Raw genomic sequence first — 19,026 nt, forward strand, 5'->3', positions numbered from 1 at the left:
GCAGCGCTGTCTCTGGTGGGCTGGGGGGGTGGGGTTGCCCCGGCAGCGCTGTCTCTGGTGGGCGAGGGGGGGGGGTTTGCCCCGGCAGCGCTGTCTCTGGTGGGCTGGGGGGGGGGGGTTGCCCCGGCAGCGCTGTCTCTGGTGGGCTGGGGGGGGGGGGTTGCCCCGGCAGCGCTGTCTCTGGTGGGCTGGGGGGGGGGGGGGTTGCCCCGGCAGCGCTGTCTCTGGTGGGCTGGGGGGGGGGGGTTGCCCCGGCAGTGCTGTCTTTGGTGGGCGAGGGGTGGGGGTTGCCCCGGCAGCGCTGTCTCTGGTGGGCTGGGGGGGGGGTTGCCCCGGCAGCGCTGTCTCTGGTGGGCTGGGGGGGGGGGGTTGCCCCGGCAGCGCTGTCTCTGGTGGGCTGGGGGGGGGGGGTTGCCCCGGCAGCGCTGTCCCTGGCTGCGGGGTGGGGGGGTGTCGCTGGCCACGGGCTCCCCAGTGAGTGTTGCCCAGGGCTTGGGATTCCTTCCCTCGACGAGCCTCTGACACGCCCTTCCCCCCCGCAAGTGCCCAGGCGCTCGCCCCTCCCTAGGGGGCGCGCTTCCTATTGCCCCGCCCTGCGGGGCGGTGCCATTTCCAGCTCCCTCGCCGGCAGGGAGGAGGGAGCCTGCGGACTGTAGAGGCGGCGGCGGCGGCGGCTGCGCGAGGTGCACTGTGGGTCCCCATCCTGACCCGGCCTCGCTATGGCGCTGTCGCGGGCGGAGCGCTGCCTCGTGCTGCTGCTGCGGCTCCTGTCGCGCGCGTTCCTCCTGCTGCTAAGGCTGGCGGCGCGCGCTTCCACGGCGCTCGCCCCCGGCCCCCGCACGTTGACCCCGCTGGCCGGGGCGCCCCCCACGCGCTGCGTGCCACCGCCGGGCCAGCCGCTGCTGCAGCTGTCGGCCGGGCAGCTGGCTCGGCGCATCCGCCGCCGGGAGGTGAGAGCGGGGGGCGGGGGCTGCTGGGATTTGTAGTTCTCCTCCCGGGAGCGGCGCCCTTAGGGCAGGACTCCTGGGTTCCCTGCCTAGCTTTGTGCGCTGCAGTGAAGGGGCCGCTCCCGGCCCCAGGCTCTGCGTCCCCGCGTGGGGGAGAGGCCCCGCTGTGCGCTCCGCCCTCTCTTGCGACCCGCCCCCCGGGTGTGTGGGGGACCCGCTACATGCACTCATTGCTGCACCCTTCTGCCCCCAGAGATGGGGGACATCCTCTCTATAGCTTGACATCGTGCCTGCCTGGGGTGGGGGGCTCCCTCTATATACCTGGTGCTGCACTTTGTGGGTAGCAGGGGAGTCCCAGTGCCAGCTGTGTGCGGTGGGATGGGATATATGTGTGCAGGGTGAGGGCAGCCCCATTTCATCCCTTTGTGGGCTTCTCTCAGCACCAGGAGAGGATATAGACCCAAGGGGCGCCAGGTCCCTGATCAGGCTGCCTTGGCCAGGAGCCATCCAGAGGCACCCTAAGTGCACTCTCCTATGGGAAAGGACTAGTTCCCTCTTCTTCCTCTTGTCTGATAGATCATCCTGAGCATCTACTGGGGAGAGAGAGACTTGGCTGACATGACCAGAGTCTGTTGGCTCAATACTATGGGAGGAGGGGATGTCTGGAGAGCTGGTCCTGTGGAACATATGAATTCCATAAACTCCCAGCTAGACCTCTCCTTTCCTCTAGTAATGAGCTGATTGTCCTTGGCAAAACAAGCCATCGCTTTCTCTTGGTAAGGACACTATGTAATCCCATTTGGGCGTAATAATCCTTGAAATACAGGCAGTTCTGAGAGACAGGGGGCCTTTGGGAATTCTATATAGAGGAAGTACCTGTCATATAATTCTCAGTGGAGGCAAGCCTTGATGGGGTCATGTGCCAATATACAATGCAGAAATGACAAGTCCACCGTAACGAGCAGTGCAACTTCCAGAGACTGCAGCTCCTGGCATATATTCTAAACTGATCCAAGGGCTTGTTTACACCAGTGGTTTTCAACCTCTTTTTATTTGCGGACCCCTAACAAATTTTGAATGGAGATGCGGACCCCTTTGGAAATTCAACGTGTGGTCTGCGGATCACTAGCATAGAAATCTTAGACTGAAAACTGACTGAACAGAATTCATCTATAAATGTTGCGTTGCTCGGCATGGCATTGGATGCAGCGTGAGAAAGGGCGCTAAACTGCAGGCTTCTACGGTAATGACAACACTGCTGTAGGTCAGGGTATTCACATACGGAATGCCTTTTCTGGATCTGAAACTTTATTTTCATAGTCACCTTTTGCAAACCCCTTAGATGTAGTCTGCGGACCCTATGTTGAAAAACACTGGTATATACTTACAGCCCTGCAGTGGTGCAGCTGTAGCACTTTGTGAAGATTCTACCTATGCTCGGACTGGAGCCTGAGCTCTGAGACCAGCCCCTTTATGGGGTCCTGGAGTGCAGGCTCATGTGTGAGCCCTAATTTCTATACTGCCATCTTACAGCCCTGCAACCCTGAATCACAGGTGTTTAATTGCAATGGTGGCATACCCAGTGAGGCAATGGGAATGTCTACATTACAATTAATGGGTATTAATCTACATTAATATGACTTCTGCTTGGTTCAAGATTAATCTTTATGCAGCATTGTTTTCTGGGAGTTGGTGTAGGCCACACTGCTATTTTAAAGTTGCCATGGGTCACAATCTGGTGTGAAAGCAGCCTCCTCATTTTTATGATCAGTCTCATGTTTCTCAATCCTCTAGGAAGGTTGTGACACTGAGACTGGATGCCTTATTAATGCATGACAAAACCCATGTCAGTAACAGTTGGGGTGTAAGGAATGTCTGATTTTCCTAACATGTGAAAAGTTGTCTATACACAGTTCTGAGATTTTACATTTCTGATGTCATTCACTAGGCTGTGGGTGAGATGAAGGTTTTAGCTCTTTATACTGAGGTGGATGATCAGTATATTGTTTCAGAGGGAGATGTTTTTCCACTATCCTAAGATGAAATAGTGATGCATGCAGTGCTTAATTTGTAATGAAAGAGGTGCCGGAGATCAAGCAGTTTTTTTACTTTCATAACTGATGTGGCAAGCCCAGAGGTGCTGGGGCTATGAACTGCCAAGCCTGGAGGTGCTGGGGCTCAGCACTGACACAAATTAAGCATTGAATGCATGTGTTTTCAACTTGTGCTAGGTAGGAGTCATGCAATCTTAAACAGTGCATACACTGGCTGATCCATTGCTGTGTTCCTGCAATATAGCTATAATCTCCCAAGGTACAGACCTGCCAGTAATAATATAATATTTATTAAGAGCAGCTGTATAACAGTACTCTTTCAAAGCACAGTTGAAACATTAATTATGCCAACACTCCTGCAGGGTAGGTGAGTAAATGTTTTTCATTTGGGGAAACTCAGATCTGGACAGGCTAAGTGGCTTGTCCCGTTCTGCAGAGCTAGGATTAGAAATTAGAAATTTCCAGTCATTAATACAATCTGTGCTGCGTCTCTTTCACACATTATGATCCCTATTGCAGTAGGTGCAGTTAGAGATCTAGCAGCATGTTGTGTAATATCTGATAAAGAACAAAACTGTCCTGTTCCCATTAGTAAAAAATTGTGTAGTTGATCCTGTGCATAGTTGCGTCTGTGCTTTTGAAAGTGGAAGTCCAGAGCCTGCGCAGAGGTCAGAAGGTCTATTCTATGGCTGTAGCATTCTTCTGGGGAGTCTAAATTCCTCAGACACAGCAAACTCCAATCTTTTCAAAAAAAGATTTAAGTTGTATATGTGTTTGTGAGAGAGCAGAGCATTTGGCTAATGGGTTTCCTGTGTAACTAGTCCTATTTATATGTGTACTTTGTGAAGCAGTCATTCAGGTTTATGAGGAGAAATACTTGGATAGATATTTATAACAGTGTTATGTGATTGCCTAAGGAGATAGTAGGTGTATTGTAAAGTCACAGCACATTTAGATTTAAATACTACATTTATACCTATCATCCTGAAGTACTTTATGAGCTGCTTGTGCAGGGTTTAGATTACTTGCCTATACTGAAATGAGCCAGTGCTGAAGTAGAATATGGCTACCTTTCTGTACCAACATTGGTACATGATAGATTTTATTTAGGCATGGAAGTGACTTGTCATTCCTTTTCTATTATCTGTACTGTACCTTTTTGCCTTTAAAGTGACAAGTCTTTGGAGCAAGGAGTCCATGCAATTGTTTGTGTATCTTACCTAATATCCAACTGAATGTATATTCTCTGTACATTTATAGAACTATACATTTTTGCATGACACTTCACAGACAATTGAAAAGACAGATTCTTGCCATAAAAAGCCTACAATCTAAATACTATAATTGCATAACTGAAAATTAAGTCAACAACACTTATAGGGAATAATATTCCATATATTTAAAAAATGTCATTGTTTCATTTTTCTTCCTACAAAACCACCATAGGTCATAATCCTCCTTGTACCAAAACTTTTATACCTTGTATGAAAACATGAATGGCATCATCACATATGAAAAAGGGTGGCCAAACTATAGAGTAGTCTTATTTGGTAGGATAAAATCAAGTTACCTGCTCTGCTCTAGTATCAGATAAATCTCTGGTCAGGGCCTGTTTAAATTTTAACTGGGTAAACCCCTAATAATGCAAAGCAATATATTTTTGGTAGCAGTGAATCAGTAGGGGGCATTCTCACCCTTATTCAATATTGAAGACAATGTCTTTCTTAAACAACAATAGGGGTGCTGTGCTACTGGACGTGCTGTCAGTCAGATGAAATATCAAACTGAGGCTGTGAACTGTGGCTGTCATTAGGTGAAGGTGTTTTCCATTGCTTGTCCTAAACCGTTTTGCAAATGTGGCTGGTGTAGTATGGCTATCGCATTCCGCCCCAGAGATGGTTGCATTTGCATGGCGGTCAAGTGATCTGTCTATACGCAATCTGTAATGTGCTTAGGGAGCCTTTGGGCAAAGGTGTGGGAAGTGTGCTGTGGAAACATAATTAGTTTTTATGAAAGATTCTGTGGCACATTTGGTACAGTTTACACAAGTGTCTTGGCTAAATTCCAGCTCTTGTCACTTCATTCTACCAATTCCCCATGCCATTTTACGCTGCGCATGCTTCTTATCCTGATCTGTGGTGTAGGGTTGCTAAGTGATCTGTATTGTGGGGCTGTGGTGGCTGCATTTCTATAATGGCTAGCTGATCCCTATGTATTGACTTTGCAATGGAGAGATCGTGACTTTCCATTCATTTGAATGGGAATTCCAGGGAAATGGCTACTGGGGTATATGTGTTTTGGGGGAAGTGAAGTGGTCAGGGAGGTAAGTGACCGCTACCCTGCTAACTGTAATATATAGGGGCTCAAGGGAGCTGAAAGGCAGTCCCAGGAGAGCAGTAATTTAGGTCCCTCTTCTCTTTTTCTCAAATCTCTAATTACCCAAACATCCTGGTGACCAGCAGCCTCCCACTCACCCTCTGTCCAGCCACCCGGTCCTAGTTAGTATCTGTTGTTGTTGTCTTTTGCAGGTAAAATGCACTGATGTTGTTCAGGCTTATATCAAGAGGATCGAGGAGATAAACCCGCTTGTCAATGCAGTTGTCAAGGACAGGTGAGCCAGGGGAAAGGTGGGAAATGGACTTTTCTATAGTCCAGTTTAGCAGCTGTTAAAAGCCATCATCGGCAACAAGGCAAGGCAGCCTCCATGCGAGGTTCTCCACCTTTCCAAATGTGATCACCCACCCCCCGCCATGTCATGCTTGCTGGGGGAGGGGGTAAGTCAGGACCGAGTGACTTGTCAATCAGACATGACTTATGCAACGAATCAGTGCTGAATGCCTCAACCATCTGTTAGAATTGCAAGATTAACCCATAGTTTAGGTGAAAGTAATTGTCACTGACTCCTGGGGAGGTTGTGATAGGTGGAGAAGCTCTGTTCTTCTTGCTCATAGTACATACTTTCTTTGCTGACATCTTCTGTAACTGTAAGCAATATACACCTAGCAAGTAATTAAACTTGACCAAGTGACTGTGCCCTTAATGAATCATGCATATTCCAGTAATATGTATCTATCAATGATCATTCCACAGATCAAAAGTGTTGGAATACAAGACAGAGCCCATTCTGTTCATAAAACTCATTTATTTAAACAATTAACGTTTAAACAATTAACGTTCACAGCATGTTCTCACTATTTCCATGGATAAATAGAGGATTCAGGGCTATCAACCGTATACCTTTTTATTCCAGCCCTGAATTCACTGAGCCTCTTGCAGGTATTTATATCTGCTCCATTTCCCCTGTACTCCTTTGCAACAAGGAAGAGGCTAAAAATATGATGTGGAAAAATTGGAAAGAGTCCAGTGGAGGGCAACAAAAATGATTAGAGGACTGGAACACATGAGTTATGAGAAGAGGCTGAGGGAACTGGGGATGTTTAGTCTACGGAAGAGAAGAATGAGGGGGGATTTGCTAGCTGCTTTCAACTACTGAAAGGGGGTTCCAAAGAGGATGGCTCTAGACTGTTCCCAGTGGTAGCAGATGACAGAACAAGGAATAATGGTCTCAAGTTGCAGTGGGGGAGATTTAGGTTGGATATTAGGAAAAACTTTTTCACTAGGAGGGTGGTGAAGCACTGGAATGCGTTACCTAGGGAGGTGGTGGAATCTCCTTCCTTAGAAGTTTTTAAGGTCAGACTTGACAAAGCCCTGACTGGGATGATTTAATTGGGGATCGGTCCTGCTTTGAGCAGGGGGTTGGACTAGATGACCTCCTGAGATCCCTTCCAAACCTGATATTCTATGATTCTATGAATAATTTTTTCTTGCCTTTCACAAGCAGAATCTAGAATAGTTTTAAATCAATCTAATCATTTTAAAATTTGTGACACGTGTGTGTGTTTTTGTAAATTATCTTAATTTTCTATTCTAATTGAATGATTACTTACATTACAGTATTGATGGACAGAACTTTTCTGTGTCACTTGAGTCACAGAAGTCCTGCAAACACAAGCTTCTAGATGAGAATACTGTACTTTCTAATTCCCATGAGGCTGGAAATGCCATGAACGTGGCGTGTCTCCTGGGTATTCTGCTGCTTCTGAGTGGCTTTAGGAACAGAGGCAGCTGATTCATTTCAGGGTTTGAGTCTGTGTTCAAGCTGGTTCTTACTTAGTTGGGACTAGTTCATTCATCCCTTTTTCAGACTCACATGCAGAAGAAACACAGAAATTTGGGTTAATCCATCACTAGCTATTGATGAATGGGTGTTATCGTATTTGGGGACCAATCACATTTAGTGGTGAATGCATTTAATTGCAGGTCTGTCTGCCCTAAAGATGTTGCGTAGATAGGACATATACACAGGTTTCAGAGTAACAGCCGTGTTAGTCTGTATTCGCAAAAAGAAAAGGAGGACTTGTGGCACCTTAGAGACTAACCAATTTATTAGAGCATAAGCTTTCGTGAGCTGAGGAAGTGAGCTGTAGCTCACGAAAGCTTATGCTCTAATAAATTGGTTAGTCTCTAAGGTGCCACAAGTCCTCCTTTTCTTTTTGAGGACATATACAGTGTTCAATTATTTTCGGAAAAAAGTAGAATTGGTTAGGTTACCAATTTCTGGTGTGTGTCTGTCATTCATTGTGTGGGAGCAGCCTGATCTATAACTGTAAAAGTATTGAAATAAGTTGGCAATCTGTCTTATACTTCATATGCCTCTTTTCTTCTGAGAATCGTAAGGCATTATACGAATATTAATAAACTTAATGCCCCAACTCCTCTGTCTTACAGATGAGGGACTCGGTCGAGCTCACACAGTGAGTGTGTGGCAGAGCTGGGAATGGAGCCCAGATTTCCTGATTCCCGGTCCTGTCTTCACTCACCACCCCCCTCCCTTGTTCAGGAGCTGGCCAGAGAAAGGCTCACCATGGTGAAGGGATAGTGATATAAGTAGGGGCATAGCGAGCAGATCGAGGGACGTGATCGTTCCCCTCTATTCGACATTGGTGAGGCCTCATCTGGAGTACTGTGTCCAGTTTTGGGCCCCACACTACAAGAAGGATGTGGATAAATTGGAGAGAGTCCAGCGAAGGGCAACAAAAATGATTAGGGGTCTAGAACACATGACTTATGAGGAGAGGCTGAGGGAGCTGGGGTTGTTTAGCCTGCAGAAGAGAAGAATGAGGGGGGATTTGATAGCTGCTTTCAACTACCTGAAAGGGGGTTCCAAAGAGGATGGCTCTAGACTGTTCTCAATGGTAGCAGATGACAGAACGAGGAGTAATGGTCTCAAGTTGCAGTGGGGGAGGTTTAGATTGGATATTAGGAAAAACTTTTTCACTAAGAGGGTGGTGAAACACTGGAATGCGTTACCTAGGGAGGTGGTAGAATCTCCTTCCTTAGAGGTTTTTAAGGTCAGGCTTGACAAAGCCCTGGCTGGGATGATTTAACTGGGAATTGGTCCTGCTTTGAGCAGGGGGTTGGACTAGATGACCTTCAGGGGTCCCTTCCAACCCTGATATTCTATGATGGGGATAGGGAAATGAGTAATGGGTTGCTTCGTGTTGTTTCCTTTACAACCTATCTGCTTTTAACACATTAACCTACTTATTTTTCAGCAAGTCCTTCTCTTTCTTTGACCACCCCCATCTAAAGGGCTTTTCAGCCCACTCAGATGTTGGTTGGGATTTGGTTAGAAATAGACGGGTGGTTCATCTGAGTCCAGTCAGAGACTGACCAGCGTTCTCTCCCCTCCCCCTCCTTCCCAACCATTCCCCTCAGGTTCGATGCAGCCCTTGAGGAGGCCTACCACGTTGACAAACTGCTCTCGGAAGGCCATGGAGATGAAGATGCCCTGCAGGAAAAATTTCCCTTCTTGGGGGTTCCTTTCACCGTCAAGGAGGCCTTCGCGCTGCATGGTGCGTTTACACACAAGCTTTACCAGGCGCTGTTTAGATTTACTCTGCGGCCTGTTGTCAGTTTGCTCCTTTCTCATGAGAGTCATGGCTTTTGCAGGGAGGCCAAGTAGTGGAGCTGGCTAAACTGAATTCAACTGCCTCCTGAGAGAGACAGGGTGGGGGAGGTAATATCTTTTGTTAGACCCACTTTTGTTGTTCGAGCTTACACTGAAGTTGGTCCAATAAGAGAGAATACCTGTGTCTCTCTGATATCCTAGGACCTGCATGGCTACAACAGCACTGCAGACAACTTCTTCCTGTCAGTCTCTTTCCTCTCCCTTTTGCATGGCACTGTATTAGACCCACTGTGTGGGAATCAGAGTAGCAGCCGTGTTAGTCTGTATACGCAAAAAGAAAAGGAGGACTTGTGGCACCTTAGAGACTAACCAATTTATTTAAGCCTAAGCTTTCGTGAGCTACAGCCAATGAAGTGAGCTGTAGCTCACGAAAGCTTATGCTCAAATAAATTGGTTAGTCTCTAAGGTGCCACAAGTACTCCTTTTCTTTGTGTGGGAATGTTAACTGACTCATTGAAGTTAAGTCATTGCTCCCTAAATATTTGCTTTCTCCCTCCTATCATGAGCTTCCCTGGACCACGTCCCGGAACACTCTTCATTTCCTCTTATTCCATCGCTTTCAGTGCTATCTCAATACCTTCTGCTCAGCTGTAGCCTAATTTCTCATTTGCTAGTCATTGGCCACTCAGGTCAGGTCTGTGTCATGGCTGTTGATCATTGGTCTCTTACCTTGTTTCTTTTTAATACTAGATGGGCACATTAAAAATACTTGATCAGTGGATAGTATCCCTTGCCCAGCACTTTGGTTTTACAGGTGTTCTGTAAATAACTGTAAAATACCCATGTAGCTGAACTTCACAAATGAGCTCACTTGCTTCCCTAAGAGTTATTGCATTTATCCTCTCCAGTGTGCACAGTAGATGTCTTCCAGGCCATTCTGCTCTCCTTCCATGCGTGGAACGTGGAAGTGCGCAGGGCACCCCAATTATATGTAAGGAGATCAGAACCCCTTTGAAGTGCAGATTGTCTAGTGGATTATTAACTAGTTTCTTCACTGGATAGAAGCAGCAGTGTTATGGTGCGGGGGTGGCACATTTTTGTTAAGTGTGCTTAGCTGTCTTGTTGTTTACATTCTGTAGGCTGCCGATTAGTTAGATTTTGTTTTTCATTCTGATCTTTTCATATTTTTACAGTTGTTTTGTTTGAAATGTAAGAACTCAGGGTTAGGTGCTCTTTTACTAATCAAAATAAATAGCAAAGACATTCCCTGAAGGTTACTATCTGGTGTCCTGATAGTGTTCTGAAAGGTTATCTTATTGCTGATGAGCCCTTCATAGGAAGGAGATGTACTTCTATGTGCTCTCCCAATTGCATCAGGATTGTGACACAGATTGCATAGCAGTCTTATTCCCAGTGGAGCGCAAAGGTAGGATTTTTGAAAGGTTTCCTCTCCCTGGGGTGGGAGGATGTGGATCCAAGCATCACTGTTAGAGGACTTGGGGGTACCAGGCATGCTCTCTCTGGGTTTGGGGAATTGGTGATCTTGCCTAGAAATCACTATTGGTCTGTTGGGGATGGAAGCAGGATGAGGCACTTGTTATTTCTTGGGGATGAGACCTCCTTCTGGATCTTGGCAGCATATGGAATGATCACCCATCCATAGGATCTCGCACTGGCATAGCTTGTAATCTCAAGGGGATTGTTATTGCATCTCTGACCCACTATATCTGGTTTTTATCTTGTCACCATAGGGATGCCCAACACCTCTGGCCTGGTTAGCCGTCGCAACTTGATCTCCACGTCAGATGCTCTGGTGGTGTCACGGTTAAAGCAAGCTGGTGCAATTCCACTGGGTGTGACCAATTGCAGTGAGCTGTGCATGTGGTATGAATCTAACAACAATGTCTACGGCAGAACGAACAACCCATATGACCTGCAAAGGATCGTGGGTGGCAGCTCAGGTGAGCCGGTGCCTCTTGGCAGGAAGCCAATACTGCAGTGCACAAATGAGTTTACCAAATTCCTCTTGTTGATCACTTTGTACTTTAAAAGCTGTGCAGATGGTTAACTGGTTAGCCACACACATAGCTGTCATATAGCATGTGGGCAATCTGATACAATGGGAATTCAAAGGAGAACGTTTTGGCTGTTGGGCATTGTGACGGACTGATGATATTCTGTAAATTACATAATGTTTGTTCAGTATATAAGATAAGTTTATTGAATTAAATTAAACCATATTGAATTAGGGTTAATAACTTTAGAGTATATTGTATTAAAAATGTAACCGTGTATGTGGTGTGTGGCATTATATGTACCTTCCCTAGTAGGGAGAGGGTATGCTAAAGAACTTCCTCTGGCATCAGCCTTGAAGAACCTTGAAGAACACCCCCGCCCCTGGAGGGGATATGCATACAGGGAGTCCTTGGATTTACGATGCCCGATTTACGTTGGACGCCACTTACAAAGCTTTTCACTTTCAGCCTGTTTCACCCCTATGATGCTTGTTTCGCCCTTATGATGAAAGCCAGCATGGAGAACAGCACACATCACATGCTGAGCCTCAGCCAATCACAATTTCACTGTTCAAGCTTTCTGATTGGCTGAGCCCGGGGCTGGGAGCCAAACAAAAACAAGCAGCAAGGCTACCTGGCAACAAACTACCCTGGCCGGGGAAGCCAATCAGACAAGTGACTGCAAGGGACCTCCTTCCAGCTCCATTCATTGTAATATGACCAGAAAGTTATTTACAAACAGTTCTGTAAAAAGCAAGCCCAGTTCTGCAAAGTATGTTGCCAGCATTCTGAGCAGCTGCCTGCCTTCCTGGCTGTCTGCACAGCCTGTCTCCCATCACTGAACGCAGTGCGTCTGTGAATAGGGACATATACAACATGTACAGCTGCTACAGAGAAATCTACAAGGAGAAGAGGAGAACATCTGTCCAAAAACTTCCTGAGATGCTTTCTTTAAGATTCCAGAGAAGACTCCAGAGAAACCTGCAGCACAGACTTCAGAGAAGCCCCCAGCCAAGAGCCCTTCAAAAAGTTCTGGAAAGTCAAAGCATATGTGATTTTATACATTTGTTCAAATGCTGTTTATCAAATAAATACATTGATGTTGCTACATTAGTCATCTATAATTCATTTAGTACAAAAATCTGGGTTATTGTGGTGAAAATAGTGTATCAAGCCTTGGTTCAGGAACCAATCCCCCTTTATGCTATTGATTCCTTTGGGAAAACGGTTTCGACTTGCAATGAAATTCTGAGAAACAAATTGTGTCATAAGTCCGAGGACTCCCTGTATAGTGGTTCAAACTGGATTCTGCAGCGATGAACAGACAAAGAAAAGACTTCTGTATACAAGCCTGATTTTTAAATGACTCAGGGCCTTCTGCCTGATCCAACAAATGGCCAGGACCCTTAAAGGAGGATTGAAAGGACTTGTTCTTTTGAGGCCTCATAAGAATGTGTGCTTGGTCTGTGCTGAAGCTCTGGTGAACTTGTAACCACAAAGAAACCCAGAGGGTTGGGTGATCACTGGTAAGCTTATTAGGAGGCCTGAAGGTTCTTTTATTGATTGTAATGTTTTCTCTGTAATGCTTTTTGCCTTAAGAATAAAGTAGATTTGCATAGGAAGGGCTGTGTCATAACTTATATCTGTAGTAGTACCTCAGTTATCAGTCTCTGAAGAGAAAGCAAGCTGGTTTTTTTAGGTTGACTGTCTGTGCTGGGAAATACACAGTGGAGACAGGGAACTGTTCACCGTGGATGCCCCAGTCAGGAGGGAAGGAGATATGTGTCTCCACTGAAGAAAGGCAACTTCTAGGGAGCTGAAAGCTTGAGAGTGGATGCCCTCACTGGACCCCAGAGGAGAAATACAGGGGCAGTTGCCCTGACCTGTGACATCTGTGGTGGCAGTGATGGAAACTGTAATAGTGTGACCTGCTTAAGTTCAGTAAAAGCAAGTTCTATAGAAGGAAAAGCACAGAGGGGAAAAAAGTCTTTTTTTGGGAAAAGGAATAGTGAAAAGAGAGATGGGAAAATGAATTGTCAACAGCTGTAGACAAATGGGCTGATTCAGCGATGCAAAGAAAGGGAGATCAGCCTGAAGACAGAACAAACTCATAGTGAATTTTCATAGACACTAAGGTCAGAAGGGACCATTATGATCATCTAGTCCGACCTCCTGCACAACTCAGGCCACAGAATCTCACCCACCCACTCCTGCGAAAAACCTCTCACCTATGTCTGATTTGCTCTATTCCCGTGACCAGTCAAGAAACAATGCCAAGTTCAAAGGGAACCTCCAGCCTGCTGGCGGAGGGCCTAGCAGATGGGGAGAGTCTTGGAGCCAACACCTTGGAGAGAAGCAGGGATGAGACTGACAGATACAGCAACTGTGTTCCGTCCAGACCAAGAACACCACTGCAACAGGAATGGTGGACAGCCCAACATCTGGAGCCAGGCAAGCTCCAGCTAGAGAGGGATTGAGTGTGTCTGGAAACCAGCAGCTTGCAGACTGGTAGCAGCAGCATCAGTGTGAGAGAGAAAAGAGGGAGAAGCAGCATGCGGTGAGAGAAGAGGACAGCGAGCACCAATATCAGATCGAGTTGGAGAAACTGCTCCAGCAGAACCATAGTCCAGTAGGTGAAGCCAGTACCCATGTTACCTGTCCCCATGGGTGGTGTAATCTCCAAATTACTTGCTCGACATAGGGAGTGTGGTGACGTGGATCCTACATCCTTTTGAAAAGGGGTGTGAATTGAATAAGGTGGGGAAGGCGGACATGACACCTGGCTCCTCTGCTGTCCGGGACAAAGGCCTTGGACACTTTTACCCTTATGGGAAGGAAGGACTATAGAGATTATAATCGTTGTAAGCAAGTTTTGTTGCAAAGGTTTGAGCTGACTCCTACAGTGTGTAGGATAAGATTTCAGGGAGTTCAGAAAAAAGGGGACATGACCTGTGCTGAGGTTTCAACTCAAATTAAGGGTTATGTAAGGAAAAGGGGAGCTGAAAGCCTGAGATTGCGTGCACAACTGAGGGGAGATACAGGTGCTGTTGCACTGAACAGTGACAGATATCTCCTCTACTTCTTATCTAGTGTCACTTCAGGGCTTCCTTGCTGGAGTAGCTTCATGCTGACATCACTGAGTAGTTCTGACATATTTACACAAATTGGGCAAATCACATGGGCAAGAAGCTGCTCTTCTCCTACTGGTCCCCTTGTGCGTGTGTAGCTGGAGGCTCCTGTTCCATCTGTCTGCGCGATTGCTCCCCACTCGGATGGTTGGTTATCACTGCCAGAAAGGTTCTAGCAGAGTCCTGAGAGATCACCTTATTATCTTTCACTCTGGCCCACACTCGGGCCCCCCTCCTTCTGGCTGAGCAGGTGTAGACAAGACTGTATTTGGAGCGTGGTCAGTACCATTCAGAACTGACCAAAGGGGTTGTGTTGAGTGACGCAATGTCTTTCAGGGGAACTCCTCATGTCTCTGGGGGCAGAACATGCTGCCTCAACAGAAAGAACTTCTAGCCTTCAACAGCTTAGGGCATGGGCAATCTTTAAAAAAGGGAAGAAGGAGGATCCTGGGAACTACAGGCCAGTCAGCCTCACCTCAGTCCCTGGAAAAATCATGGAGCAGGTCCTCAAAGAATCAATCCTGAAGCACTTGCATGAGAGGAAAGTGATCAGGAACAGCCAGCATGGATTCACCAAGGGAAGGTCATGCCTGACTAATCTAATCGCCTTTTATGATGAGATTACTGGTTCTGTGGATGAAGGGAAAGCAGTGGATGTATTGTTTCTTGACTTTAGCAAAGCTTTTGACACGGTCTCCCACAGTATTCTTGTCAGCAAGTTAAGGAAGTATGGGCTGGATGAATGCACTATAAGGTGGGTAGAAAGCTGGCTAGATTGTCGGGCTCAACGGGTAGTGATCAATGGCTCCATGTCTAGTTGGCAGCCGGTGTCAAGTGGAGTGCCCCAGGGGTCGGTCCTGGGGCCGGTTTTGTTCAATATCTTCATAAATGATCTGGAGGATGGTGTAGATTGCCCTCTCAGCAAATTTGCGGATGATACTAAACTGGGAGGAGTGGTAGATACGCTGGAGGGGAGGGATAGGATACAGAGGGACCTAGACAAATTGGAGGATTGGGCCAAAAGAAATCTGATGAGGTTCAATAAGGATAAGTGCAGGGTCCTGCACTTAAGACGGAAGAATCCAATGCACCGCTACAGACTAGGGGCCGAATGGCTAGGCAGCAGTTCTGCGGAAAAGGACCTAGGGGTGACAGTGGACGAGAAGCTGGATATGAGTCAGCAGTGTGCCCTTGTTGCCAAGAAGGCCAATGGCATTTTGGGGTGTATAAGTAGGGGCATAGCGAGCAGATCGAGGGACGTGATCGTTCCCCTCTATTCGACATTGGTGAGGCCTCATCTGGAGTACTGTGTCCAGTTTTGGGCCCCACACTACAAGAAGGATGTGGATAAATTGGAGAGAGTCCAGCGAAGGGCAACAAAAATGATTAGGGGACTGGAACACATGAGTTATGAGGAGAGGCTGAGGGAGCTGGGATTGTTTAGTCTGCAGAAGAGAAGAATGAGGGGGGATTTGATAGCTGCTTTCAACTACCTGAAAGGGGGTTCCAAAGAGGATGGCTCTAGACTGTTCTCAATGGTAGCAGATGACAGAACGAGGAGTAATGGTCTCAAGTTGCAGTGGGGGAGGTTTAGATTGGATATTAGGAAAAACTTTTTCACTAAGAGGGTGGTGAAACACTGGAATGCGTTACCTAGGGAGGTGGTAGAATCTCCTTCCTTAGAAGTTTTTAAGGTCAGGCTTGACAAAGCCCTGGCTGGGATGATTTAACTGGGAATTGGTCCTGCTTCGAGCAGGGGGTTAGACTAGATGACCTTCTGGGGTCCCTTCCAACCCTGATATTCTATGATTCTATGGAGGGCACAAAAGTGATCCAGGGGCTGGAAAACAAACTTTACAATATGATGCTTAAGAAGCTCAGTCTATTCTGCTTCCCGAAGACAAGTTAGTGGGGTGGCTTGGTCACTGTGCATAGGTACTTACACATGGAAAAGAAGTCTGAGAATGGGGGACTTTTCAACCACGCTGACAAAGGCATAACAAGACCCAGCATCTAGAAGATGAGGAGTACTTGTGGCACCTTAGAGACTAACCAATTTATTTGAGCATAAGCTTTTGTGAGCTACAGCTCACTTCATCGGATGCATCTTATGCTTATGCTCAAATAAATTGGTTAGTCTCTAAGGTGCCACAAGTACTCCTTTTCTTTTTGTGAATACAGACTAACTAACACGGCTGTTACTCTGAAACCTGTCATCTGGAAGATGAAGTTCCTATAGCAGTGAGGGTGGTTAGAACAGCTGATTGGTGGGAGTGGTGGACTCCTCAATGCTTGGAGTCTTTAAAACAATATTAGCTGTCTTTCTAAAAGATATGCTTTAATTCAGCTGCTGGGAGATGTTCTGCAGCTACGTTCGTGGGATTTGTGGTGGACAGTTGTGGTCCCTTCTGGCTTCGTAATCTGGGTCTCCATGTTAATTCCCTTCTTCCTGGAGAGAACAGGATTGCCTGCATTGCCCTCAGCATACTCATAACACTCGCAGTTTTGCATTTAAATAACTATAATCCGGTCTCAAGCTTCAGGGCTTCAGCCAGTTGCCTGCAGGGATCAGGAGGGACTTTTCCCTCCAGTGTGCAGTTGGTCCATTCTAGTTTTGTTTGGGGTTTTTTCCCCCTTCTTCTGAAGCATCAGAGATTCTTCCTAGGTGGAAATGGACCACCTGGACTGGGTGGACTCTCTATCCTTCATGGAGGAGAAGAGGGTGAAAGTCTGATAGCACACAAGCACAGACTTTCAACTGACCAATTATTTTTGCAGAGGCACCAGGGGATGGAACAGGGGTGTGTGTGTTGGCGGGGCGGGAATCTGCAGGTTCTCCTACATTGCTTCTGCCTCTCTACCACCGGCTCGTTGGTGCCATGCCAGTGGGACAGTGCCCTGAAGTTTAGAGAATCGGCTTTCTTAGATGCCTGGTCAGAGTGTCTTGCCCAAATGTTCAGGGTCATATTGATCAGCAGATTTGGGGTCATGGAGAAATTTTCCCCCAGGTCAGATTGGCAGGGACCATGGGAGGTTTATCCTGCTGCTGCACCATGAGGTGGTGGATCACTTGCTAGGCTCATCTGAGAGTATCTCACCTAATCAATTCCCTGCCCTCACATGGGCCTCGGGCATTGGTAGCACCTTGGTCTCTCCTGGTCTTTGCCTGTGGCACCAGCAGTTTAGTCTCCTGAGGACTGAAATAAGAAAAGTAATAGGGCTCAGCATGGAGGTTTCTCTGTCAAAGTTAGCAGCCTGTGATAAGCAGGAGGCCAGATCTAATGGTCCCTTGTGGCCTTAAACTCTGCGACTTTCTGCAGGGAGAGGAAGCAGAGCTCCTTTGTTCTGCCACAGGCTAGCTGGCTGCTACAGCGCATTATGCAGTGGACATAGGGAAAAGTGATAAGTCTCTGGTTTTTGTTTTCATGCAGGTGGTGAGGGCTGCGTCCTGGGAGCTGCCTGTTCCGTAATCGGGGTGGGCTCAGATATCGGCGGCAGCATTCGGATGCCTGCTTTTTTCAATGGAATCTTTGGACATAAACCCACCACAGGTACCAAGTGTCCAGGATTGAGAATTTGCATCTTCTCTCCCCCTGAGTCAGACATGACACTGGATGTTTTCCCACTGGCAGGGTAACCACAGGCATCAGTGTGGGTGTGTGGGGAGGTGTTCCATGTGCCCCCTTGTGACATATTTGTATCTTTTTGAGAGAGGATTTTCAGTACTAGCTTATTGCTGGATGCTGGAAGTCAAATTCCTCCCCAGTGTAAGTCCCTGGAAGCTAGTGGAGTTAAACCAGAGATGAATTTGGCCTGAGAAGTTAGAGAAGCTGACCCTGTCTCCTTTATTTTAGGAATCAGAAGCTGAGACTGGACAACAGGGGTTGGATCACTCAATGATTGCCCTGTTCTGTTCATTTGCTCTGATGTATCTGGCATTGGCCACTGTAGGAAGACAGGACACTGGGCTAAATGGACCATTGGTCTGACCCAGTGTGGCTGTTCTTATGAGTTAAACTCAGGGAAAGTGTGGTGACATCAGACCTGACACACTAGATATCAAATCCTTGCGATAGGACACTGACAGGGTCAGTGTTTCTGACTCAGCAACAAAATGGCTGGGTGTTCTTGTAGCTGCAGTCTGTCATTATTCTGTGAGCCTCTCATTACCATGTAACTTAGTGGCTGGACGACCTAGTGTGGCTGGACTGTAGGCAGCCAAGCGGCATGCTGCTCTGGTCTGTTTCATCTGAGCACTTTTTTTCCCCAAGTGGCATGTGAATCATATGAGCATGTGAATGGCGCTCTCATATGGGGAAGTCCAAAGGGCGGCTCCTCTCTGACAATCACCTTGGCTGAAGTTGTGTTTGCAAGGATGCACTTTGCCATGTAACGACTAACTCGTGTGCCTTTGCGCTTTTAGGGGTGGTCCCCAATGATGGTCAGTTCCCCAATGCTCTGGGGGTGCGGACGGAGTTCCTGTGCACGGGTCCCATGTGTCGCTATGCTGAGGACCTGGAGCCCATGTTGAGGGTCATGGCTGGGCCTGGAGTCAGAAAGTAGGTCGCTCTTATCACTTTGTGAAACTCATCGTTGATCTCAACCACTTTCTGGCCAGGAAGGCATATATCTGATTATTTCTGATTACTCCTTTCATGTGCCATATGTTAAGTAACTGGTCCAACCTGGTTGATGACTCGAAACTAGTCTATCAAGAGAGGATGTCTTAGAATTCAGGTTGCAGAAATCTTTAAGTCTTCATAGGGAAACTCAGGGGCACAAATGTGTCGCATCTTGCACAACAGATTTGCTTCTTCAGCAGCGGTGCCAGCTTGGCACCTGACACTGGGGTTAGTCTCTGTATCGGATCTCCTGTATGCAGGTGCCATAGGCATTGACTCCCCACAGGCA

The 19,026-nt window shown here is 47.1% G+C and overlaps 1 protein-coding gene across 2 annotated transcripts in view; it reads left to right on the forward strand.

Moving 5' to 3' along the window:
* Positions 1-648: 648 nt before the first annotated feature.
* Positions 649-19,026, forward strand: part of FAAH2 (fatty acid amide hydrolase 2) — a 29,411-nt gene continuing 11,033 nt past the window's right edge. Inside the window, exons 1-6 of one of the 2 annotated variants that reach the window (XM_084639234.1) lie at positions 649-950; positions 5,530-5,612; positions 8,780-8,916; positions 10,724-10,933; positions 17,547-17,666; positions 18,539-18,674. In XM_084639234.1, the coding sequence (XP_084495360.1) occupies positions 720-950; positions 5,530-5,612; positions 8,780-8,916; positions 10,724-10,933; positions 17,547-17,666; positions 18,539-18,674 (917 nt within the window). In that variant the 5' untranslated portion in view covers positions 649-719. The remainder of the gene's footprint in view (positions 951-5,529; positions 5,613-8,779; positions 8,917-10,723; positions 10,934-17,546; positions 17,667-18,538; positions 18,675-19,026) is intronic. The other variant, XM_084639233.1, reaches the window with a different exon arrangement.

The sequence above is a fragment of the Lepidochelys olivacea genome (assembly GCF_965140295.1).
Source record: "Lepidochelys olivacea isolate rLepOli2 genome assembly, chromosome: 9".
Lineage (NCBI taxonomy): Eukaryota > Metazoa > Chordata > Testudines > Cheloniidae > Lepidochelys > Lepidochelys olivacea.